The sequence below is a fragment of the Malaya genurostris genome, chromosome 2 (assembly GCF_030247185.1).
Source record: "Malaya genurostris strain Urasoe2022 chromosome 2, Malgen_1.1, whole genome shotgun sequence".
Classification (NCBI taxonomy): Eukaryota; Metazoa; Arthropoda; class Insecta; order Diptera; family Culicidae; genus Malaya; species Malaya genurostris.
The window spans coordinates 206144430-206165265 of record NC_080571.1 but is presented as its reverse complement, the minus strand read 5'-3'; the positions used below and the strand labels follow the sequence as shown (position 1 = coordinate 206165265).

General features: G+C 34.0%; 1 protein-coding gene across 6 annotated transcripts in view; it reads left to right on the top strand.

Moving 5' to 3' along the window:
- The window catches only part of LOC131427229 (arf-GAP domain and FG repeat-containing protein 1), a 184356-nt gene that overhangs the window by 149310 nt on the left and 14210 nt on the right, over positions 1 to 20836 (top strand). For all 6 annotated transcript variants that reach the window (XM_058590229.1, XM_058590228.1, XM_058590230.1 and 3 more), the window contains exon 4: positions 16324 to 17012. In XM_058590229.1, coding sequence (XP_058446212.1) covers positions 16324 to 17012 — 689 coding nt within the window. The remainder of the gene's footprint in view (positions 1 to 16323; positions 17013 to 20836) is intronic.

Genomic DNA, 20836 nt, shown 5'->3' with positions numbered 1-20836 from the left:
TAGAGTGACTAAGTGATACAAAGAGTGATATTAGAGTGACTAAGAAATTAATCAGCCTTTTTTAAGGCTAGCTAGGAGTCTAATCGAAGACTAATTTAGCCTAGTTAATTTAATTTAAAATTTCATTAATTTCAAAAATGCCTGCGTCCAACCGGAAAGGCAACAAGCCTAAGGCTAAAAATAATTCAGTACGGAATAAATCACAATCCGTTATTCAACATTTTTCTAATAACATTCACGATCTTATAGAATCTGAATGTAAAAATAAAAGACAACGGACGGATTTCCCTTCCGTTGATCCTATGCCGTCTAACAATATTTACGAGATTCTTCCTGAATCCGATTGTAGCGACATAGAAGAAAATTCTTCAAAAATTCCCAAAATGGACGCTTGTCGTTCTGGGAAGAAACATCAATCTATGCCACCAGTGACGGTGATGATTTCCGACTTCAAAGCATTCCGTACTGAGCTTTCTACTTTTCTCCCGGAAGTAAAAGTCTCATTTCAAATCGGACGAGGAGGAGAATGTCGAGTCTTGGTGGATGGATTGGAAGATTACGAACGTCTTATTCGATGTTTGTCCGAAAAACTTCATAAATTTTATTCATATGATATAAAATCAGACAGACCCTTCAAGGCTGTCTTGAAAGGATTATCAAATGATCAAAGTATTGATGAAATTAAAAATGAACTAAAAGAATTGCTTGGTTTTGCCCCTTCCCAAGTAATACTTATGAAAAAAAGAGCGAATGGTACTTCTAAACCACGCTCTGGAATTTCCCATGAACTTTACCTAATACACTTCAATCGAAGTGATGTAAACAATTTGAAAACTTTAGAAAAAGTACGTTTCATTTCCCACATTAAAATTCATTGGGAACATTATAAACGGCATAATCGTATTGCAAACTTAACGCAATGTCGTCGTTGCCAAGGCTTCGGTCATGGAACCAAAAATTGTCATATGGATATACGGTGTTTGAATTGTGGTAAATCGCATTCGAAAGACGTTTGTCCAATGAATGAAACCACTGATAAATTTTCATGTTCAAATTGCAATGGAAATCATAAATCCAATTATTTGAAATGTCCTGTCAGGGAAAAAATTTTAAACGCTCGTTCGCTTAGACAACAAGTCAAATCAACGACCTTAAATTTACAGAACATACCTGAAAATTCTTCTAAGGCACCTGCCAATTCGTCTTCTAACGAAAACAATTTATTGACAGGTAGATCGACCTCGTCATCATCTTCTTCTAATGTCAGTTATGCTGGTATATTAGGTAGAAATCTATCTCCTATTTCTTCTAATGTAAATAATCAAAACACAGGACCGCCTTGCAGTTCTTCTTCTAACGAAAACAATTTATTAATAGGTAGACCGGCCAAATCATCTTCTTCTAATGGCAGTCTACCTACAAATATTCCTTCAATGCCATTCGCTTCTTTAAATGAAGTCGATTTAGGCGATATTACTGAAAATAAAATGATCTACCTACAAGATCAACTTTTTCAAATGATCATCCAAATGAATTCGACTTCATCACTTTTTGAAGCATTTCAAATCGGATGGAAATTTGCAAATAATATTATAATGAATTTAAAATTTAACAGTGATGTTAAATAATTATTTGAATATTTTAAATTGGAATGCTCGATCTTTGAAATCGAGTGAAGATGAATTTTATAATTTTCTCAAAGTTCACAAAATTCATATTGCCATTGTGACAGAAACTTTTCTTAAACCAAATGTAAAATTGAAAAGTAATCCACATTATGTGGTTCATCGATTTGACAGGTTTACTGGAATTGGTGGTGGAGTTGCCATTTTTGTCCAACGGCAAATTAAACATCGAATTTTACCTTCTTTCAATACTAAAGTTATTGAAAGCTTGGGAATCGAAGTTGAAACCATTCATGGAATTTATTTCATCGCTGGAGCATATTTGCCATTCCAATGCACCGGCGAACAATTAAATTTCTTTAAAGGCGATTTGCAAAAACTTACAAGATATCGATCGAAATTTTTCGTAATAGGGGACTTAAATGCTAAGCATGTCCAGTGGAATTGTAGGCAAAATAACAGTAATGGTAAAATACTTCATAATCAACTCTCAGCTGGTTACTTTACAGTTCTTCATCCCAGTAATCCTACTTGTTTCTCTTCCGTGAAAAACCCGTCTACAATTGATCTGGTTCTAACAGATCAAAGTCACATTTGTAGTGAACCGATTACTCATGCTGATTTTGACTCAGATCATCTTCCTGTAACATTCAGACTTTCCAACGAAGCTATAATTAATCCAATTAGTTCTATTTTCAACTATCATAGAGCTAATTGGTTGGATTACAGATCTCACATTGAAAATCATGTGGATCATGAAACTATTTTAGAAAATTCTGCGGATATCGACACAGCAATTGATAATTTGAATCATTATATTATCGAAGCTAGAAATCTTTCAGTTCCCAAAGCTCAAACTAAATTAAATTCTCCTATCATCGATGACAATCTTCAACTGCTCATTCGGTTGAAGAATGTTCGTCGACGACAATATCAACGTTCTCGTGATCCTGCTATGAAAAACATAGTTAAGGATTTACAAAAAGAAATTAAACATAGATTTACTCTTTTGCGAAATGAAAATTTCGCTAAAGAAGTTGAACAAATTAAACCATATTCTAAACCTTTCTGGAAACTTTCTAAGGTTCTTAAGAAACCTCAGAAACCTATTCCTGCTCTCAAGGAAGGAAATCAAATACTTCTTACAAATGGCGAAAAAGCTCAAAAACTTGCTCAGCAGTTCGAGAGTGTCCACAGTTTTAATTTGAACGTTGTGAGTCCTATTGAAAATGAAGTCTCACTGAAATATGATCATATTTCAACCCAAGTGTTATCACACGATGACATTATTGAGACGAATTTTGATGAAATTAAATCAATTATTAGAAAACTTAAAAACATGAAGGCTCCTGGTAATGATGAAATTTTTAATATTCTTATTAAAAATCTTCCCGATGTTGCCTTGAGACTCCTGGTTAAAATTTTCAACAAGTGTTTTTCATTAGCTTACTTCCCAAAAAGATGGAAAAACGCTAAAGTAATTCCTATCCTAAAACCTGACAAAAACCCAGCAGAAACATCAAGTTATCGCCCAATTAGCTTACTTTCTTCTATCAGTAAACTTTTTGAAAAAATTATCTTGTTAAGAATGATGACTCATATAAATGAGAATTCAATTTTTTTACCAGAGCAGTTTGGATTTCGTCATGAACATTCAACTACTCATCAACTTGTCAGAGTAACGAACATGATAAAATCAAATAAATCTTCTGGGTTATCCACTGGAGTTGCTCTTCTAGACATAGAAAAAGCATTCGACAGTGTTTGGCACAAAGGTTTAATAGCAAAAATGTCTGATTTCCAGTTTCCTATTTATTTGATCAAAATGATTCAAAATTATTTAACTGATCGTACTCTTCAGGTTAGCTATCAGAATTGTAAATCTGAATTGCTACCCGTACGAGCCGGTGTTCCGCAGGGTTCGAGTGTAGCTCCAATCTTGTATAATATTTTCACTTTTGATCTTCCAAATCTACCCGTTGGTTGTCAGAAATCGCTATTCTGTGACGACACAAGTCTGTTAGCCACAGGTAGAAATCTAAGAGTGATCTGCAGTCGCCTACAAAGAAGTTTAAATATTTTCAGTGATTATCTGTCAAAATGGAAAATTAAACCAAATGCAGCAAAAACGCAATTAATTATCTTTCCTCACAAGCCAAGAGCTTCTTTTCTTAAACCAAACAATAATCACATTCTAAAATTGAATGGCTTGGAATTGACATGGTCTGATCAAGCTAAATACTTAGGTTTAACGTCTGACAAAAAACTCACTTTCAAGGATCACATTGAAGGAATCCAGGCAAAGTGTAATAAATATATTAAATGTTTATATCCTCTTATAAACAGAAATTCTAAGCTCTGTCTAAAAAACAAATTGTTAATTTATAAACAAATTTTCAGACCAGCCATGCTTTATGCGGTACCAATTTGGTCAAGCTGTTGTTCCACCAGGAAGAAAACGCTTCAAAGGATTCAGAATAAAATTCTGAAAATGATTCTGAAGCGTCCTCCCTGGTTTAGTACAAATGAGTTGCACAGACTCACAAATATAGAACCATTAGATGTAATGTCACATAATATTATAAGCAAATTCCGACAAAAATCGATGCAATCTTCAATTGAATCGATTCGCTCTCTGTATTAGTTAGTAAGTTAGTATATAAGTTCCTTTTCCCCATTACACAATACAAGTAGGTTTAGAATTTTCCCTACACAAAAATCTCAGAATTGCGGAAGCAAATGATGTCTTCATGGTAATAACCAAATCATATATATATATAACAGGGCTGAAAAGTCACCACTTGTGGCTGAACACCCAATTTAAATCTTAATAATTTAATTTCAACTCATATTCCTATAAATAGTTATTTAAAAAAAAAAAAAAAAAAAAAAAAAAAAAAAATTGTGTGATATTAAATTCAAGGCTACGACGGTAACAGATTTAATAATAATTTGTTGTGCTAATAATAACGAGAATCGAGATGAAATAAAAACGTATGCAATCGATATTAGATATTTTATTTCGAAGTTGGGAGATCAACGTCGGGAAGCGGTTTATAGCTGTTATTGTACGCCAGAAATGCATCAAAGTTACGCTTCCGAAAATCAGCACAGCATAGATGAAGAAACTTATAACAAGGTGATTTGAAATAGCTTTTTAACTGTCGTTGGATAGTAATTAGAACTCTTTTCTTCGGAATCACCGACGAGCGCTGACAAAAAATATGTTTTATTACTTCAATATACAATGTAAATGAGAAATTTGCTCTGTATGGCGTGTGAAATAGATGCATTAAAACATTCCGGCATTCGAAATGAGTGGGGAAAGATTGCAGTTATAGTTGGATTCGTGTGGCTATGAAAACTAAACTCACATAAATTGGAGTTGAAACCATGCGGTCATCATTCCTTCTGTGGTTACGTAACTAGATGGAATCAGATTCTATCAAAGAGTCTGTCAAATACGAAAAATATTCAAAACAAAAATGTCAGAGTGTCAGAATCCTAAAACGACGGGTGGTGAATATCAGAGACATGACTGGATGACGTGAATACGAATTAAACTGAAAAACTTTTCCACACTTCGGAATTTTTTTCTTTAGTTTGAACGAATTCTATATTTATTTATTATAAAAAAGGTAAATAATCATAATAGAAATACATTTATGTTGAATCTTACCAAAACTTTGGAATAATTGTATTTTTCATGATACTGTAAGGAAAATGATGGCGACGACGATTTTCAGGGGTACCTTTTTGAAAAGTGTTTATTCCCAGTCTACTTCACTTTTAAACATATTTGCAGGGTTGTTACGGTCGCGCGAATTTTGCGGTTTTCGCAGATTTCGTAGATTTCGCGATTTTCGGGGATTTAGCGCGGTTTTTGCTAAGATTTCAAAAAACATCATTCCACATTTGTGAATCATTCGAATGAAAAAAGTTCTTTGCAAAGTTTTGAAGCTTGTGAGTTTATGAATAAAGATGGACGAACGTTTCAGCAATTGGGCGAGCTGGCCGAATTGGTGAATTTTCACCTTGATAAAACCAAAATTTACTATAAGGCGGTTCTAGAAAATATTTTTTTCAGTGGACAAAACATAGATTTTATGCTCTTCGAATTCGAGTGATACAAATTGCTAATTCAACAGAGCTGTTACCAGGAATTACAAAAACTTTTCGATATATGTGATTGCGTTTTCCCCTTCCAATACAGAAATCGAAAGAAGATTTTCGCACTCAAGGATATTGATGTCTGATGGAAGATATCGTCTCAGTGAAAATACATTCAATAATGCAAAGAACGTAATAAATGGAATGCTAATATGCTAATAATATGGTCCGGTTTCGCAGTTTCGTTCGACAAAATCAATCATCACATAACGATCTCCAAGTTAAGTAGACTGGGATTAAACGGATCATTTTTGAATTCGCTTCGGTCATATCTAACTGGTAATGAAATGATAGTGAAAATAGGAGCCTGTACAACCTCACCATTTGCTGTTACCTCTGGAGTTCCTCAAGGAAGTCACCTTGGACCGTTATTAATTTTATTGTATCTCAACGATCTGAATTTTTCGATCAAGTGTATGAAACTATCGTTTGCCGATAACTTTCATATTCCATATTTCAAGAAAATGATTTTAAATGCTGCTAAATGCAAATAGTACTTTTAATGCGTCATATCTTTTAGTAGTAGAAATTCTGTATTCAAGTCCGACTATAATATTCCACAAACTGTTCTCGAACGTGCATCGTCTGTTAAGGACCTGGGTGTTCTTCTGGAACCCATGTTAAATTTTAAAGAGCACATAGAGCTTACTGTGTCCTAAACCTCTAAGCTAATAGGATCCGCGTTACTAAAAAATCTCTGATGTACATTGCTTGTAAGCTCTGTATTGCGCTTTGGTTCGCTCAACTCGAATATGCTGCGGTTATCTGGTCATCTTATTACCAAAACGATATCCAACGCATTCAAGCGATTCAACGAAAATTTGTCCGATTAGTTCTCCGACGTCTTCCATGGAGATATCCTTTAAACTCCTTACTATAGAAGCACTAGATTTAATTGAATGTATCATTTGGATGATTTAAATCTATTAATGCAAAACATGAGGAGGTTTTATACCTGCTGGAGAACAAGTTTGACAGATACTAATTCCAGTGGGTTTTTTTTATAGATACTAATTCCAGTGGGCTGATCAAAATAAAAGAACAAAAGATGAGGAGGAAAAGAAAGACATTCAGAGTAAAATCTGACAACAGGAGAAGGCACTATTATAATTCAAACAGAAATTAAAAAGAGTAAATCAGATCATCCTGATGTGGACTACCTTAATATTCTTCTAACTAAAATGGAAATGCTTGCCGGCAAAGAAATGTCTTCGCTTAAATCTGTTTAACTTCCTTCAAAATCACAATTGAAAGTATTTTTTTTTTATATCATTTATTTTACCCCGGCTTTAACCATTTTGGTCGTTCACCGGGTAAAGTATTTTTATTTTTTAATAATTAATTAAGGACATTGAAAAAGATGTAGAAAAAAATGCAATCATTTTCATGGGGTTTCTCGAAGTGACGTGTTGTATGCGGACTTATTTATTGCATTCATATGACAAACTTATGCAGATTTTTAAATTATATTTAAGTGAATTATCAAGTTCTGCGAAAAATATCACCTGCATAAAAATAGTTGTCCAACGCACCGCTCGAATATCGCGCGTTTCAGTTTTCAATTTCACGCGAATTTAGCGCGTTTTAGTTTTTGACTTCGCGCGTTTTGATTTTGAAATTTTTCGTAACAACCCTGTATTTGGTAAATTGTTGTATCTGAAACAAATAGAACGTAGAAGACAATAAAACAACATTTCTTAGAATCACCTCGGTTTTGGCAGTTTGAATTTGGAAATTCGAATTTCATAAGAATATTAACGGATTCGTCGACTCATAAAGTTCTAGTGTATTGTTATGAATAGCCAATTTTTTACTACACGTATTGTCTTCCCATAGACTAACTGTACCTGAGTATTAAGAGCCGATCACAACAAGTATAAAACTTAGCATTCACACTCTCGCTCATGAACCGAATGAGCAGTACACAGTTCATACCAAAAATTTTGATCTATTAAAAGAATGAACAATTTCGGTATAGGCGAGAGAATCAATTATATGAGCATTTTGGTTATAAATTGAATGACTGAATTGACCGTATGTTGCTGCCTTAAATACAATAAGAAATATTCACGATTTTGTTTTCAGTTGTAACATTTCTTAGATAAAATAAATGTTTTAATACAACCTGCACACTTCTGTCTTATTGTGGAACACAGAATCAATGATCAGTTGGGGAAATTGTTCGATGATTTGGTAGTTATAAGCTACATTGAATAATCTTTTCAAACCAAAAATGTTCGTGTTTCATTTGAAATTATCAGTTCGATGCAGTATGCAATAATATCATATGTTATTGAGAAGATTTAGTTTTAGAACAGCATATCTGATATATTGATGTGAAGTGAGTTTCCGATTTCTTAGCTTAATGAATTTAATGGATATTCATGATGATTCTTGGTAGTTCGTCAACTAATTTTGTGCATTTGCTATAGTGAAGATAACGTTTTTTTTTTTAAAAGAGAAAAAATAATAATAACTATTTATTGGAATATGAGTTAAAATTAAATTATTAAGATTTAAATTGGGTGTTCAGCCACAAGTGGTGACTTTTCAGCCCTGTTATATATATATATATATATATATATATATATATATATATATATATATATATATATATATATATATATATATATATATATATATATATATATATATGATTTGGTTATTACCATGAAGACATCATTTGCTTCCGCAATTCTGAGATTTTTGTGTAGGGAAAATTCTAAACCTACTTGTATTGTGTAATGGGGAAAAGGAACTTATATACTAACTTACTAACTAATACAGAGAGCGAATCGATTCAATTGAAGATTGCATCGATTTTTGTCGGAATTTGCTTATAATATTATGTGACATTACATCTAATGGTTCTATATTTGTGAGTCTGTGTAACTCATTTGTACTAAACCAGGGAGGACGCTTCAGAATCATTTTCAGAATTTTATTCTGAATCCTTTGAAGCGTTTTCTTCCTGGTGGAACAACAGCTTGACCAAATTGGTACCGCATAAAGCATGGCTGGTCTGAAAATTTGTTTATAAATTAACAATTTGTTTTTTAGACAGAGCTTAGAATTTCTGTTTATAAGAGGATATAAACATTTAATATATTTATTACACTTTGCCTGGATTCCTTCAATGTGATCCTTGAAAGTGAGTTTTTTGTCATACGTTAAACCTAAGTATTTAGCTTGATCAGACCATGTCAATTCCAAGCCATTCAATTTGAGAATGTGATTATTGTTTGGTTTTAGAAAAGAAGCTCTTGGCTTGTGAGGAAAGATAATTAATTGCGTTTTTGCTGCATTTGGTTTAATTTTCCATTTTGACAGATAATCACTGAAAATATTTAAACTTCTTTGTAGGCGACTGCAGATCACTCTTAGATTTCTACCTGTGGCTAACAGACTTGTGTCGTCACAGAATAGCGATTTCTGACAACCAACGGGTAGATTTGGAAGATCAGAAGTGAAAATATTATACAAGATTGGAGCTACACTCGAACCCTGCGGAACACCGGCTCGTACGGGTAGCAATTCAGATTTACAATTCTGATAGCTAACCTGAAGAGTACGATCAGTTAAATAATTTTGAATCATTTTGATCAAATAAATAGGAAACTGGAAATCAGACATTTTTGCTATTAAACCTTTGTGCCAAACACTGTCGAATGCTTTTTCTATGTCTAGAAAAGCAACTCCAGTGGATAACCCAGAAGATTTATTTGATTTTATCATGTTCGTTACTCTGACAAGTTGATGAGTAGTTGAATGTTCATGACGAAATCCAAACTGCTCTGGTAAAAAAATTGAATTCTCATTTATATGAGTCATCATTCTTAACAAGATAATTTTTTCAAAAAGTTCACTGATAGAAGAAAGTAAACTAATTGGGCGATAACTTGATGTTTCTGCTGGGTTTTTATCAGGTTTTAGGATAGGAATTACTTTAGCGTTTTTCCATCTTTTTGGGAAGTAAGCTAATGAAAAACACTTGTTGAAAATTTTAACCAGGAGTCTCAAGGCAACATCGGGAAGATTTTTAATAAGAATATTAAAAATTCCATCATTACCAGGAGCCTTCATGTTTTTGAGTTTCCTAATAATTGATTTAATTTCATCAAAATTGGTCTCAAGAATGTCATTTGGTAATAACACTTGGGTTGAAATATGATCATACTTCAGTGAGACTTCATTTTCAATAGGACTCACAACGTTTAAATTAAAATTGTGGACACTCTCGAACTGCTGAGCAAGTTTTTGAGCTTTTTCACCATTTGTAAGAAGTATTTGATTTCCTTCCTTGAGAGCAGGAATTGGTTTCTGAGGTTTCTTAAGAACCTTAGAAAGTTTCCAGAAAGGTTTAGAATATGGTTTAATTTGTTCAACTTCTTTAGCGAAATTTTCATTTCGCAAAAGAGTAAATCTATGTTTAATTTCTTTTTGTAAATCCTTAACTATGTTTTTCATAGCAGGATCACGAGAACGTTGATATTGTCGTCGACGAACATTCTTCAACCGAATGAGCAGTTGAAGATTGTCATCGATGATAGGAGAATTTAATTTAGTTTGAGCTTTGGGAACTGAAAGATTTCTAGCTTCGATAATATAATGATTCAAATTATCAATTGCTGTGTCGATGTCCGCAGAATTTTCTAAAATAGTTTCATGATCCACATGATTTTCAATGTGAGATCTGTAATCCAACCAATTAGCTCTATGATAGTTGAAAATAGAACTAATTGGATTAATTATAGCTTCGTTGGAAAGTCTGAATGTTACAGGAAGATGATCTGAGTCAAAATCAGCATGAGTAATCGGTTCACTACAAATGTGACTTTGATCTGTTAGAACCAGATCAATTGTAGACGGGTTTTTCACGGAAGAGAAACAAGTAGGATTACTGGGATGAAGAACTGTAAAGTAACCAGCTGAGAGTTGATTATGAAGTATTTTACCATTACTGTTATTTTGCCTACAATTCCACTGGACATGCTTAGCATTTAAGTCCCCTATTACGAAAAATTTCGATCGATATCTTGTAAGTTTTTGCAAATCGCCTTTAAAGAAATTTAATTGTTCGCCGGTGCATTGGAATGGCAAATATGCTCCAGCGATGAAATAAATTCCATGAATGGTTTCAACTTCGATTCCCAAGCTTTCAATAACTTTAGTATTGAAAGAAGGTAAAATTCGATGTTTAATTTGCCGTTGGACAAAAATGGCAACTCCACCACCAATTCCAGTAAACCTGTCAAATCGATGAACCACATAATGTGGATTACTTTTCAATTTTACATTTGGTTTAAGAAAAGTTTCTGTCACAATGGCAATATGAATTTTGTGAACTTTGAGAAAATTATAAAATTCATCTTCACTCGATTTCAAAGATCGAGCATTCCAATTTAAAATATTCAAATAATTATTTAACATCACTGTTAAATTTTAAATTCATTATAATATTATTTGCAAATTTCCATCCGATTTGAAATGCTTCAAAAAGTGATGAAGTCGAATTCATTTGGATGATCATTTGAAAAAGTTGATCTTGTAGGTAGATCATTTTATTTTCAGTTATATCGCCTAAATCGACTTCATTTAAAGAAGCGAATGGCATTGAAGGAATATTTGTAGGTAGACTGCCATTAGAAGAAGATGATTTGGCCGGTCTACCTATTAATAAATTGTTTTCGTTAGAAGAAGAACTGCAAGGCGGTCCTGTGTTTTGATTATTTACATTAGAAGAAATAGGAGATAGATTTCTACCTAATATACCAGCATAACTGACATTAGAAGAAGATGATGACGAGGTCGATCTACCTGTCAATAAATTGTTTTCGTTAGAAGACGAATTGGCAGGTGCCTTAGAAGAATTTTCAGGTATATTCTGTAAATTTAAGGTCGTTGATTTGACTTGTTGTCTAAGCGAACGAGCGTTTAAAATTTTTTCCCTGACAGGACATTTCAAATAATTGGATTTATGATTTCCATTGCAATTTGAACATGAAAATTTATCAGTGGTTTCATTCATTGGACAAACGTCTTTCGAATGCGATTTACCACAATTCAAACACCGTATATCCATATGACAATTTTTGGTTCCATGACCGAAGCCTTGGCAACGACGACATTGCGTTAAGTTAGCAATACGATTATGCCGTTTATAATGTTCCCAATGAATTTTAATGTGGGAAATGAAACGTACTTTTTCTAAAGTTTTCAAATTGTTTACATCACTTCGATTGAAGTGTATTAGGTAAAGTTCATGGGAAATTCCAGAGCGTGGTTTAGAAGTACCATTCGCTCTTTTTTTCATAAGTATTACTTGGGAAGGGGCAAAACCAAGCAATTCTTTTAGTTCATTTTTAATTTCATCAATACTTTGATCATTTGATAATCCTTTCAAGACAGCCTTGAAGGGTCTGTCTGATTTTATATCATATGAATAAAATTTATGAAGTTTTTCGGACAAATATCGAATAAGACGTTCGTAATCTTCCAATCCATCCACCAAGACTCGACATTCTCCTCTTCGTCCGATTTGAAATGAGACTTTTACTTCCGGGAGAAAAGTAGAAAGCTCAGTACGGAATGCTTTGAAGTCGGAAATCATCACCGTCACTGGTGGCATAGATTGATGTTTCTTTCCAGAACGACAAGCGTCCATTTTGGGAATTTTTGAAGAATTTTCTTCTATGTCGCTACAATCGGATTCAGGTAGAATCTCGTAAATATTGTTAGACGGCATAGGATCAACGGAAGGGAAATCCGTCCGTTGTCTTTTATTTTTACATTCAGATTCTATAAGATCGTGAATGTTATTAGAAAAATGTTGAATAACGGATTGTGATTTATTCCGTATTGAATTATTTTTAGCCTTAGGCTTGTTGCCTTTCCGGTTGGACGCAGGCATTTTTGAAATTAATGAAATTTTAAATTAAATTAACTAGGCTAAATTAGTCTTCGATTAGACTCCTAGCTAGCCTTAAAAAAGGCTGATTAATTTCTTAGTCACTCTAATATCACTCTTTGTATCACTTAGTCACTCTAATATCACTCTTTGTATCACTTAGTCACTTAGTTAGTGATTCAGGTAGCCTTGAAAAAGACTGAAGCCTTGAATCAATGAAACTCTAGGTAGCCAGAAAAAAAATTCCAGGAGCCAAGAGCTATACGCGTGCGGTGCGAACGACTGTTCAACACCGACTGATGAAGATAACGTTGTCTTTTGAATTTCGATGTCTATCGAAACGATCGTCTTTGAAATCTAAATTCTATTTAAGAGCTGCCATTTGTAATGGATGAACATGTAAATTTGTCATTGTTTGAACTGAAAACGAAAAACAAAGTTGTTATTGAATTGAAAATTAAGGAAACTAAACTTTCGTGAAAATAACATACCTTTGCTTTGTATTGCTTGAGCTCCTTGGCAACGGAAACCAGAAGTGTTGCTGGAATTATTTTGTTCAATCATTATCAAGGGATCGTTCATTGTTTTGGTAACTAGAGCTAAATCGCTCTCGAACAGTTTTTATTGTGATTTTTGTTCGGAATGCCTGGTCGTGTCGTCGGTTTAATCGTTCTTCTTTGGAGTCAATTTCGACACATGACATTCAAACTTTAGTCATGAGTTCCGCGATATTTAATTAATGTCATTGGCATGAATAGTATGTTGTTTTTGTTGAGAATAAGCCTCTATATGACCCAATACCAGGGTGGCAAGTAACCGGGAAAATCGGGAAAACCGGGAAAAAGTCGGGAATTTGGTTTTACCGGGAAAAAGTCGGGAATTTTAGTGCAATTCCGGGAAAAAATTTCCTAGTCCTAATATTAGTTACGATTTTCAGCGTCATGATTTTCCTGATACAACAAATGTCAAATGTTTTTCTTCAAATTTCAGAATAAGTACGCATAATGGTAAAAGTAACATCAGGTAACATGTTTGATAATTTTTTTAAGAATTCTTTGGGGCCGTGTTTTTAGTTGCCAGCCAATGATTTCCCTAATTTCACCAAAATTTGTCTCAGTAATGTCAAATTGTGACAATACTTGTTTAGCAATCTTGGTATTGATTTCAATAGGATTCGCAAAATCGACAAAGCTGTCGACTTTTATTCAGTGTCGGTGATAGGAGAGTCAAATTTAGATCATCACAGTCACTAGAGGCATAGATTGTTGTTGTTTTTTTTTCAAAGTGACAAGCGTACATTTTAAGAATTCTAGAAGGATTATGTTCTCTCGCCAGAACCCAACTCTGAAAGAATATCGTATATGTTGTTAGCAATGGCCTCTTGTCTTCATGTGCACCTCGTGCACTGCACAACTGGCCGAATAGGCTCTGTGAGAACTTGTATGCACACATTCAGGAGAGGCTTCAGTGGCTTGTGCTCATGGCAGTTGAAAACAAATTGCTGTCTCAGTTGCAACGTCAAAGCGGTTCTGATATCATACCATATAAGCAGTGCACAACCCGTAAATTTTGTCACGAGACGCCACTAGTTGTTAGAAGTAATCGGGTTTGAGGGAGGAGTGTTGTGCTTTTGTTCATTCATTTTCAATTGTTAACCTTATAGTATAAGATTAACAATTAAAAATGAATGAACAAAAGCTAAAAAGTATTGGAACTAGAGATGGTCAGTCCGTGTACGGTCCAAAAGAACTAGTTTTCCTCGAAGATTGAGTGTACTTTATTGAAGAACGATAGCTTTCTATTCTTCTCAATAGAATAGTCTTTCGAAACGTTTGCTGGTTTGAGGAATTTGGTAGAAGTTCGCGAACGTTGAAAATGTATGTACAAAAGAGAATGATTATTGGTAGAACACATGCAAAAAGACTTTATTATTAATGAATCTGTTTACTACAAAATCTAATTTATAGCTCTCATATTATTTTCGAAAAAACATACAAAGTTTCAGGAAAACGAAAGAACGGTTCAAGAGAACTGATTCTTTCGGTACAACTATCAAGTTTTCAATAGTTCTTTGAAATGAACGGTTTTGCCCATTTCTAGAATACACTCCTAACTTGCATAAGTTTTAAGAAGGACTAATTTTCCAGAGCCTTTAAAAGACTGATTCAATGGTAGTCTTGAAAAAGATTGAATAGTTGGTAAAATAATTATTTTATTTTAATTGTAAGACTTTATATTTAATCTTTCATCAATAGGCTTTTAAATAACTGATGATATTTCTGGAAAACATCAAAACATCAATAATCGTCAAATATGATGTGAAAGCGCCGCTTAAGAGCATTATTGGAAAAAGCAAGAAGTTTAAATAAATTGTGTTGATTTTTCAAGAAAATTGCAATAATTTTGATGCTTCATTCCTTCGTGAAATGCAAGACTGATCACTTTCATCACCGTTGGCCAGATATGTTTCTTATTTTAATCCTATTGTTACATCGAAGTTACTGGCGAAGTAAAATACGAACTTAAGATGGAATACATTGCGCTGGATGGTACTGTTGGTTCAGAAGATAAACGTTTGGACAAACTGTGGATGAGAGTTTTGATCGTAGTTTCAAGGAGATACCCGAAAAATACTTATTTCTCAACTCTCGATGTTTTTTTGGACATTTTTAAAAAACCGGGAATTTTTAGTCTCGCGCACCGGGAAAAACCGAGAAATTGAAATCGCTAATTCACTTGCCACCCTGTCAATACCAAATTTCATGACAATCCACTAATGGTTGAATAGCACCATCCCCCGTATTCTTCAGACCTGGCCCCCAGTGACTATTATCTATTTCCAAACTTGAAAAGGTTTCTCCAGGGAAAGAAATTTTCGTCGAATGCTGAGGTCATTGCAGAAACGGAAGCCTATTTTGAAGGCCTCGACAAATCTTTTTTTTTTTCAAAGGGCATCAAAATGGGCCAAGTGTATCGCTCTAGATATAAATTATACTGCAGAATAAAAAAGTTTTCAGGGTAAAAAATCGACTTTTTCTTTGTTAAGCCCGGGTTTTTTTCATTCCATATAGTAAACTCTCAAGTCGTGTACTTGTAGGTTTCAAACTTCAACTAGGTCAATAACCTAGATACCGATGCTGATTTCTGCTGGAGGCGACCCTCTTCAAAGTCATCGTGTTCACAGGGTCATTTGCGGTTCATGGTTGTCTCACTCAGACTCAGTTATGCGAAATCATAATTACACCTCTTCGATGAAGAGTCCAAGTTCGTTGGAAAAGATAAATTTGGTGCTGAGTACTATATTTTCCGCAAAATAATAAATTCAGAGAATTGGGTTTCGGAGAATTAACTTTCGTAAAAATTACCTGTTGGATGACTTTCGATTAAATAACTCACTGTCGTTGAGGGCAGATTAGAAGCGATTGTATTAGAAGAGAATAAGAAAAGTTATAATAAAACAAATTTATCTAGATCTCTGAAATTTGCTTAAATCGACCTGGAAAATCAAGACATTTTATTACTAAATAGCAGTCTACATCCTGTATATGCTAGTATCCAAGATTATATTAAGACTTCAATATATTAATTATATTCTTGACGGTTTGTTTTTTCAACTTTCAGGTATTATTTGGAGCCTGCTAGTCCACTAAAGTCACTCTCCACCAACACATCAAGCTCAACAAGCTCACTTCCATCCAGTAACGGTTTCAGCAGCAGTAGTAGTAATATCAGTAGTAGAAACGGCACAGAAAATGTAGTGCCACTGAAAACGGTTACGCTGACACCGCCATCGACGTTGCGGCTCTGTAGAACCAACTCCACTTCCAGCAACGTTCTCAACGGTAACGGTAGCCATCTACCCTCAGTCACGAGCTCTAGCACGAGTCTAAAGTTCCAGCAACAGTTCTCCCCCGACGATAGTAACTTTTTTAGTGAGCCGCCCAAAATTTTACCACCGACACCACAAAAGCACTCTAACAATCATCATCAGCGGTTGAATGGTACCGTCAATGGAGCCAATTTCGAGCGAAATCAGCGAAACGGGCTGTTAACTAGTACTAGCAACGGCAACAAATTCACCCCGGACTCGGATTTCGTCGCCGATTTCAGCAATGCAAATATCGTCAATGTCAACGGTTCGGCTAACGGTAGTAGTGGGTTGAAAAATAATAACAATAATAAATTAAGCAACGGATTCAACGAAAAAGGGAATTTATGTAATGGTCATCAGAATGGAAATGGCGAACAATCGAATAGCGATATGGAAAACTTTGCAGATTTCGAACATAATACGATCTATAATGCTGCCGGTAAGTGGTTTGACATTTCAAAATACTGCTTGTATTATCACCATCATGGTGAAATAAATTTCCATTACACGACTACCAATCTGTGTTCTGCCATTATCGGTGTACATTCGTGTGCTCTGGCGTAAATTATCGTTGTAAAATACCGGCACCTTCTAATGAGTTATGGTAGTAAGAAAATCCGTCCTCATTCGTATCACATGTTTGTGTAGCCTTCGATTTACGAGTCAATTCGCGGACTCTCCAATTTGCGTCTGTTTATTATTACCTCTTCGAGGAACGAGGTATATTTCCTACCGGACACGATTTTATTCGTTCGACAATTTAAATAGCTCATTTCGGTCAATAAATCGTACTAGTCAGATATGTTTCAATTATCCTACGAGTGTTTTTAAAAAAAATGTGTGCTTCCAAACTTATTCAAAATACAAAATTTTACCAAAGTGCACAAAATTACTTCCCAATAGAGGAACGTAAGCTTTTAGTAATATTAAGTGTATTAAGGGGTTACACCACGGTAGAAAAAAAGAGAAGGACTTTTTTGGGAAATTATTTTGGGATCCAAAAAATGGAGTAGTCCGAATTTTGCATAAATCACTTTTCAATATGTTTATTTAAGTACAAAAAATTATCAGTTTCAAAAATTGAAAAACAAAGTGCTGCATTTCGACAGCCGGAAACTTAGCTCCCGCAATTTTCGATCTAGAACAAAAAACAAAACATTTTCTAATTTCATATTGCAGTGTGCATAGAGGTACGTAGGGGTTTTTTAATTATTTGATTTTCTGTAAAATGGCAGCCCTTTGAAAATAGAACTTTCACTTTCATAAATTTTTTTATCACAAAATTGTTCATAAAAAAATATACACAATTTTCAAAAATTCCTACGTACCTCTGTGGAGATAACTATCGAGAATATTCTGTAAAATTTTTAATCGATTGGTCAAGATTTACTTGACTTGTGTTTCCGGCCAGCTCAAAAAACGTGGTTCGGCGATAAACGCGTTTAAAGTTTTTGGTGCTGTAAGATCTTATCTCATACTTACATGCCATTAATCGGCAATGCCTGGACCATACAATTCGCCTTCGTTGTCGATATCCTCTTGTTACATGACCTTTTGCAATAAAAAAAATTCCGATTATATGAAAATTCTACAGTGGTATAACGTTTTATTAAAATCGCAAAGCAAGTAATATTTTTTCTATAAAAACAGATAAAACGTAGAGCTGAAGAGCTTGAGCAACAATATCGTTTGAAATTCTACTTTAATACGTACAACTTTAATACGCCTCGAAAAATAGATTGATAACGTCCGATGTGTGAGATAGTGAAAGTGAAAATTGTAAAAAAATATTCCTTAGAGGCAGGACTCGATTCTGAAACCTTCCACAAATCGTTGAGTTGGTCTCCAAATTGTATATGGGAAAGCCATATCTCAAAGTTCTACGCAATAGAACAAAGCGCCATGCATGCACACTTGGAAAATTTCGCAGAACTCGATATTTTTTCACCGAATTTTTAACAGCTGAACGTTCTTTAATTGAACTGATTAAACAGAGCATTCGTTAATATAATTTTTGATGATTTTTCAACCGAACTTTCGTTTAGCTCAATGATATAAATTTACAGATAGAACAGTACACTTAGTATTCAGATTAAGAATGTGAATTTAATGAGATTTGGATATCGCGATTGAAGCACAGACTAACAGACAGGACACTCAAATTAGATTCTTCAATCATTTTAACGGTCATTTCGAATATTCCTTTAGTTGGGACAGTACACGCATATGTCATGATGTCGCCACGTTACCCTATCAAAAACATCCTGTCTGTCATCTAGACTGTGTTTTTTTTTTCATTTACCAACAGAGTTGCCATTTATACAGAATTACCCTCTAATGTATTGGTTCGTATACGTCCATGCGAATTTTATGCAGGATACAGATTTAATACATATTGCCAAAACTATATACATAATTGTGCTACTTCTCATCCTCCAACGCAATACAAAATCGAACCCGTTTTGTTACAATATTTACTTATTTCTGGTCTACCGCCACTTAATTTCGGATGAAAATTACCAACATCGCTAAAAAAGAAACCAGAAAATTTTGAACTTATATAAATTTCAACAAACTGACTATTCCTATTTAATTATTCACTGCATATAAAATTTATCACTCTTGAAACATGTTTCAAAATATTCACCGTTTGACAGCAGCGACTAAAAGTTGATTTTACTATTTCTTCAGTATTTTATTACCGTACTCGGTAACTATTCAGATTTACCGTATAAATTTTTATTTACATAATTTTTCTTATTTCGAAAAGTTCGTACGGAAATAATTTACATAACTACAGTATATTAAATTGCACCGAGAAACCGGGTATTGGAGAAGGTGCAGATTGGACTTTAGACTGTAGGAAAAATCTATCGTTTTAATCTGTTTTTGGTTGGGTGTTGATGTTAATATAAGCTGATTATGACTTCAGACGCTTTCCGTATAAAAACTTATTCGGAGTTGGTCGCACCCTCTCAGATTTCAATCAAGCTTTCTGGACATGACGAATTTCGCGCCAAATTGTATTCACCGTTTGGCAACACTCTCAGGTTTGAATGAAACTTTCTGGAAATGTAGACTTTGTCACAAATAGCCACTTTGCATACTTTAGTTTTCCAAAATTGAGCAAAACTGTTTTTTGAAAAGGGACAAACTTTTCCAACCAATTCTTTTCAAATAGTTATTGTTGAAAAAATGTTGTCTTAGTGATTTTTACAAAATCAATCAAATTTTCAAGCTAAATCCTTAATGGGTCCTTAATTGAAAAAATAACTAAAAATTTAAAATCGATTCACAAAAAAAACATGTTTGATTTTGTAAAAATTTTTCCCAAGATAGGTGATCATGTTCCCTACCAACCGTTCATGTATTGCAAGATGGAAACATTTAAGGAAAAAAGTTTTGTGTGTGTTTTTGACCTATCTCAAACCCCTTTCTGGCAGCGGTTTACAGAAAAAAGATGTTTCCATTTGTTTTACTCATACATGCAAATAACTTTAGTGCAGTACCCAGGGAGGTGTTAACTCAATCGTGTTCCGTGGTCACCGTTCCATCGACCGGCACCGCCTCAATGAAATGTTTTCATCAAATGTATTCAAACATTACAGAAAGACTTCCGATCCCTTGCAAATAGCAAGCAATCGACGCGTTTTTAGTGTATGTTCTTCAGTTTGGAAAAATAGTTACCATTTTCAGTTCTTACCAATACTCTAATTTGCATCTAATGTCCTATTTCTCACCAATCGAATATAGCTTACATCTGAATATTTTTCGTATAGACACTCCTACATAAAACACTTTTTTATATCATTTATTTATACCCCTTTATTTTTAACCTACTAACGGTCGTTTGCCGGACATAAAACACTGATAAGTATAGAAAAATGATTTATACCCAAACAGTTACTGTTACTCATAAGACGTGTTTTGCTTCACACGTCGAATAATTTAAGAATTCCATGGATAATGCAAGGAATTTTACAGACGCTTTTTATAAAATCAAGTTGAAAATTAACGTCAATTTAAAATCTCATTAAGGTGTTTAAATTCACATCAGCTATAGGACGTCAAACCGAAATAGTTGATTTATTTTTGCATTCCATAGGCGTTATTACATACAAATTAATTTTCACCCTCTCACTCTGCTACTAACAAAGAAGGTGATAGGACCCAGTCGACGCCGTTCTATTGACCAAATGTCGTCATAGACACACGAGGAGGCCTGAGATAGGAACTTGTGAGCATTTAGTTTTTCACCTTTTG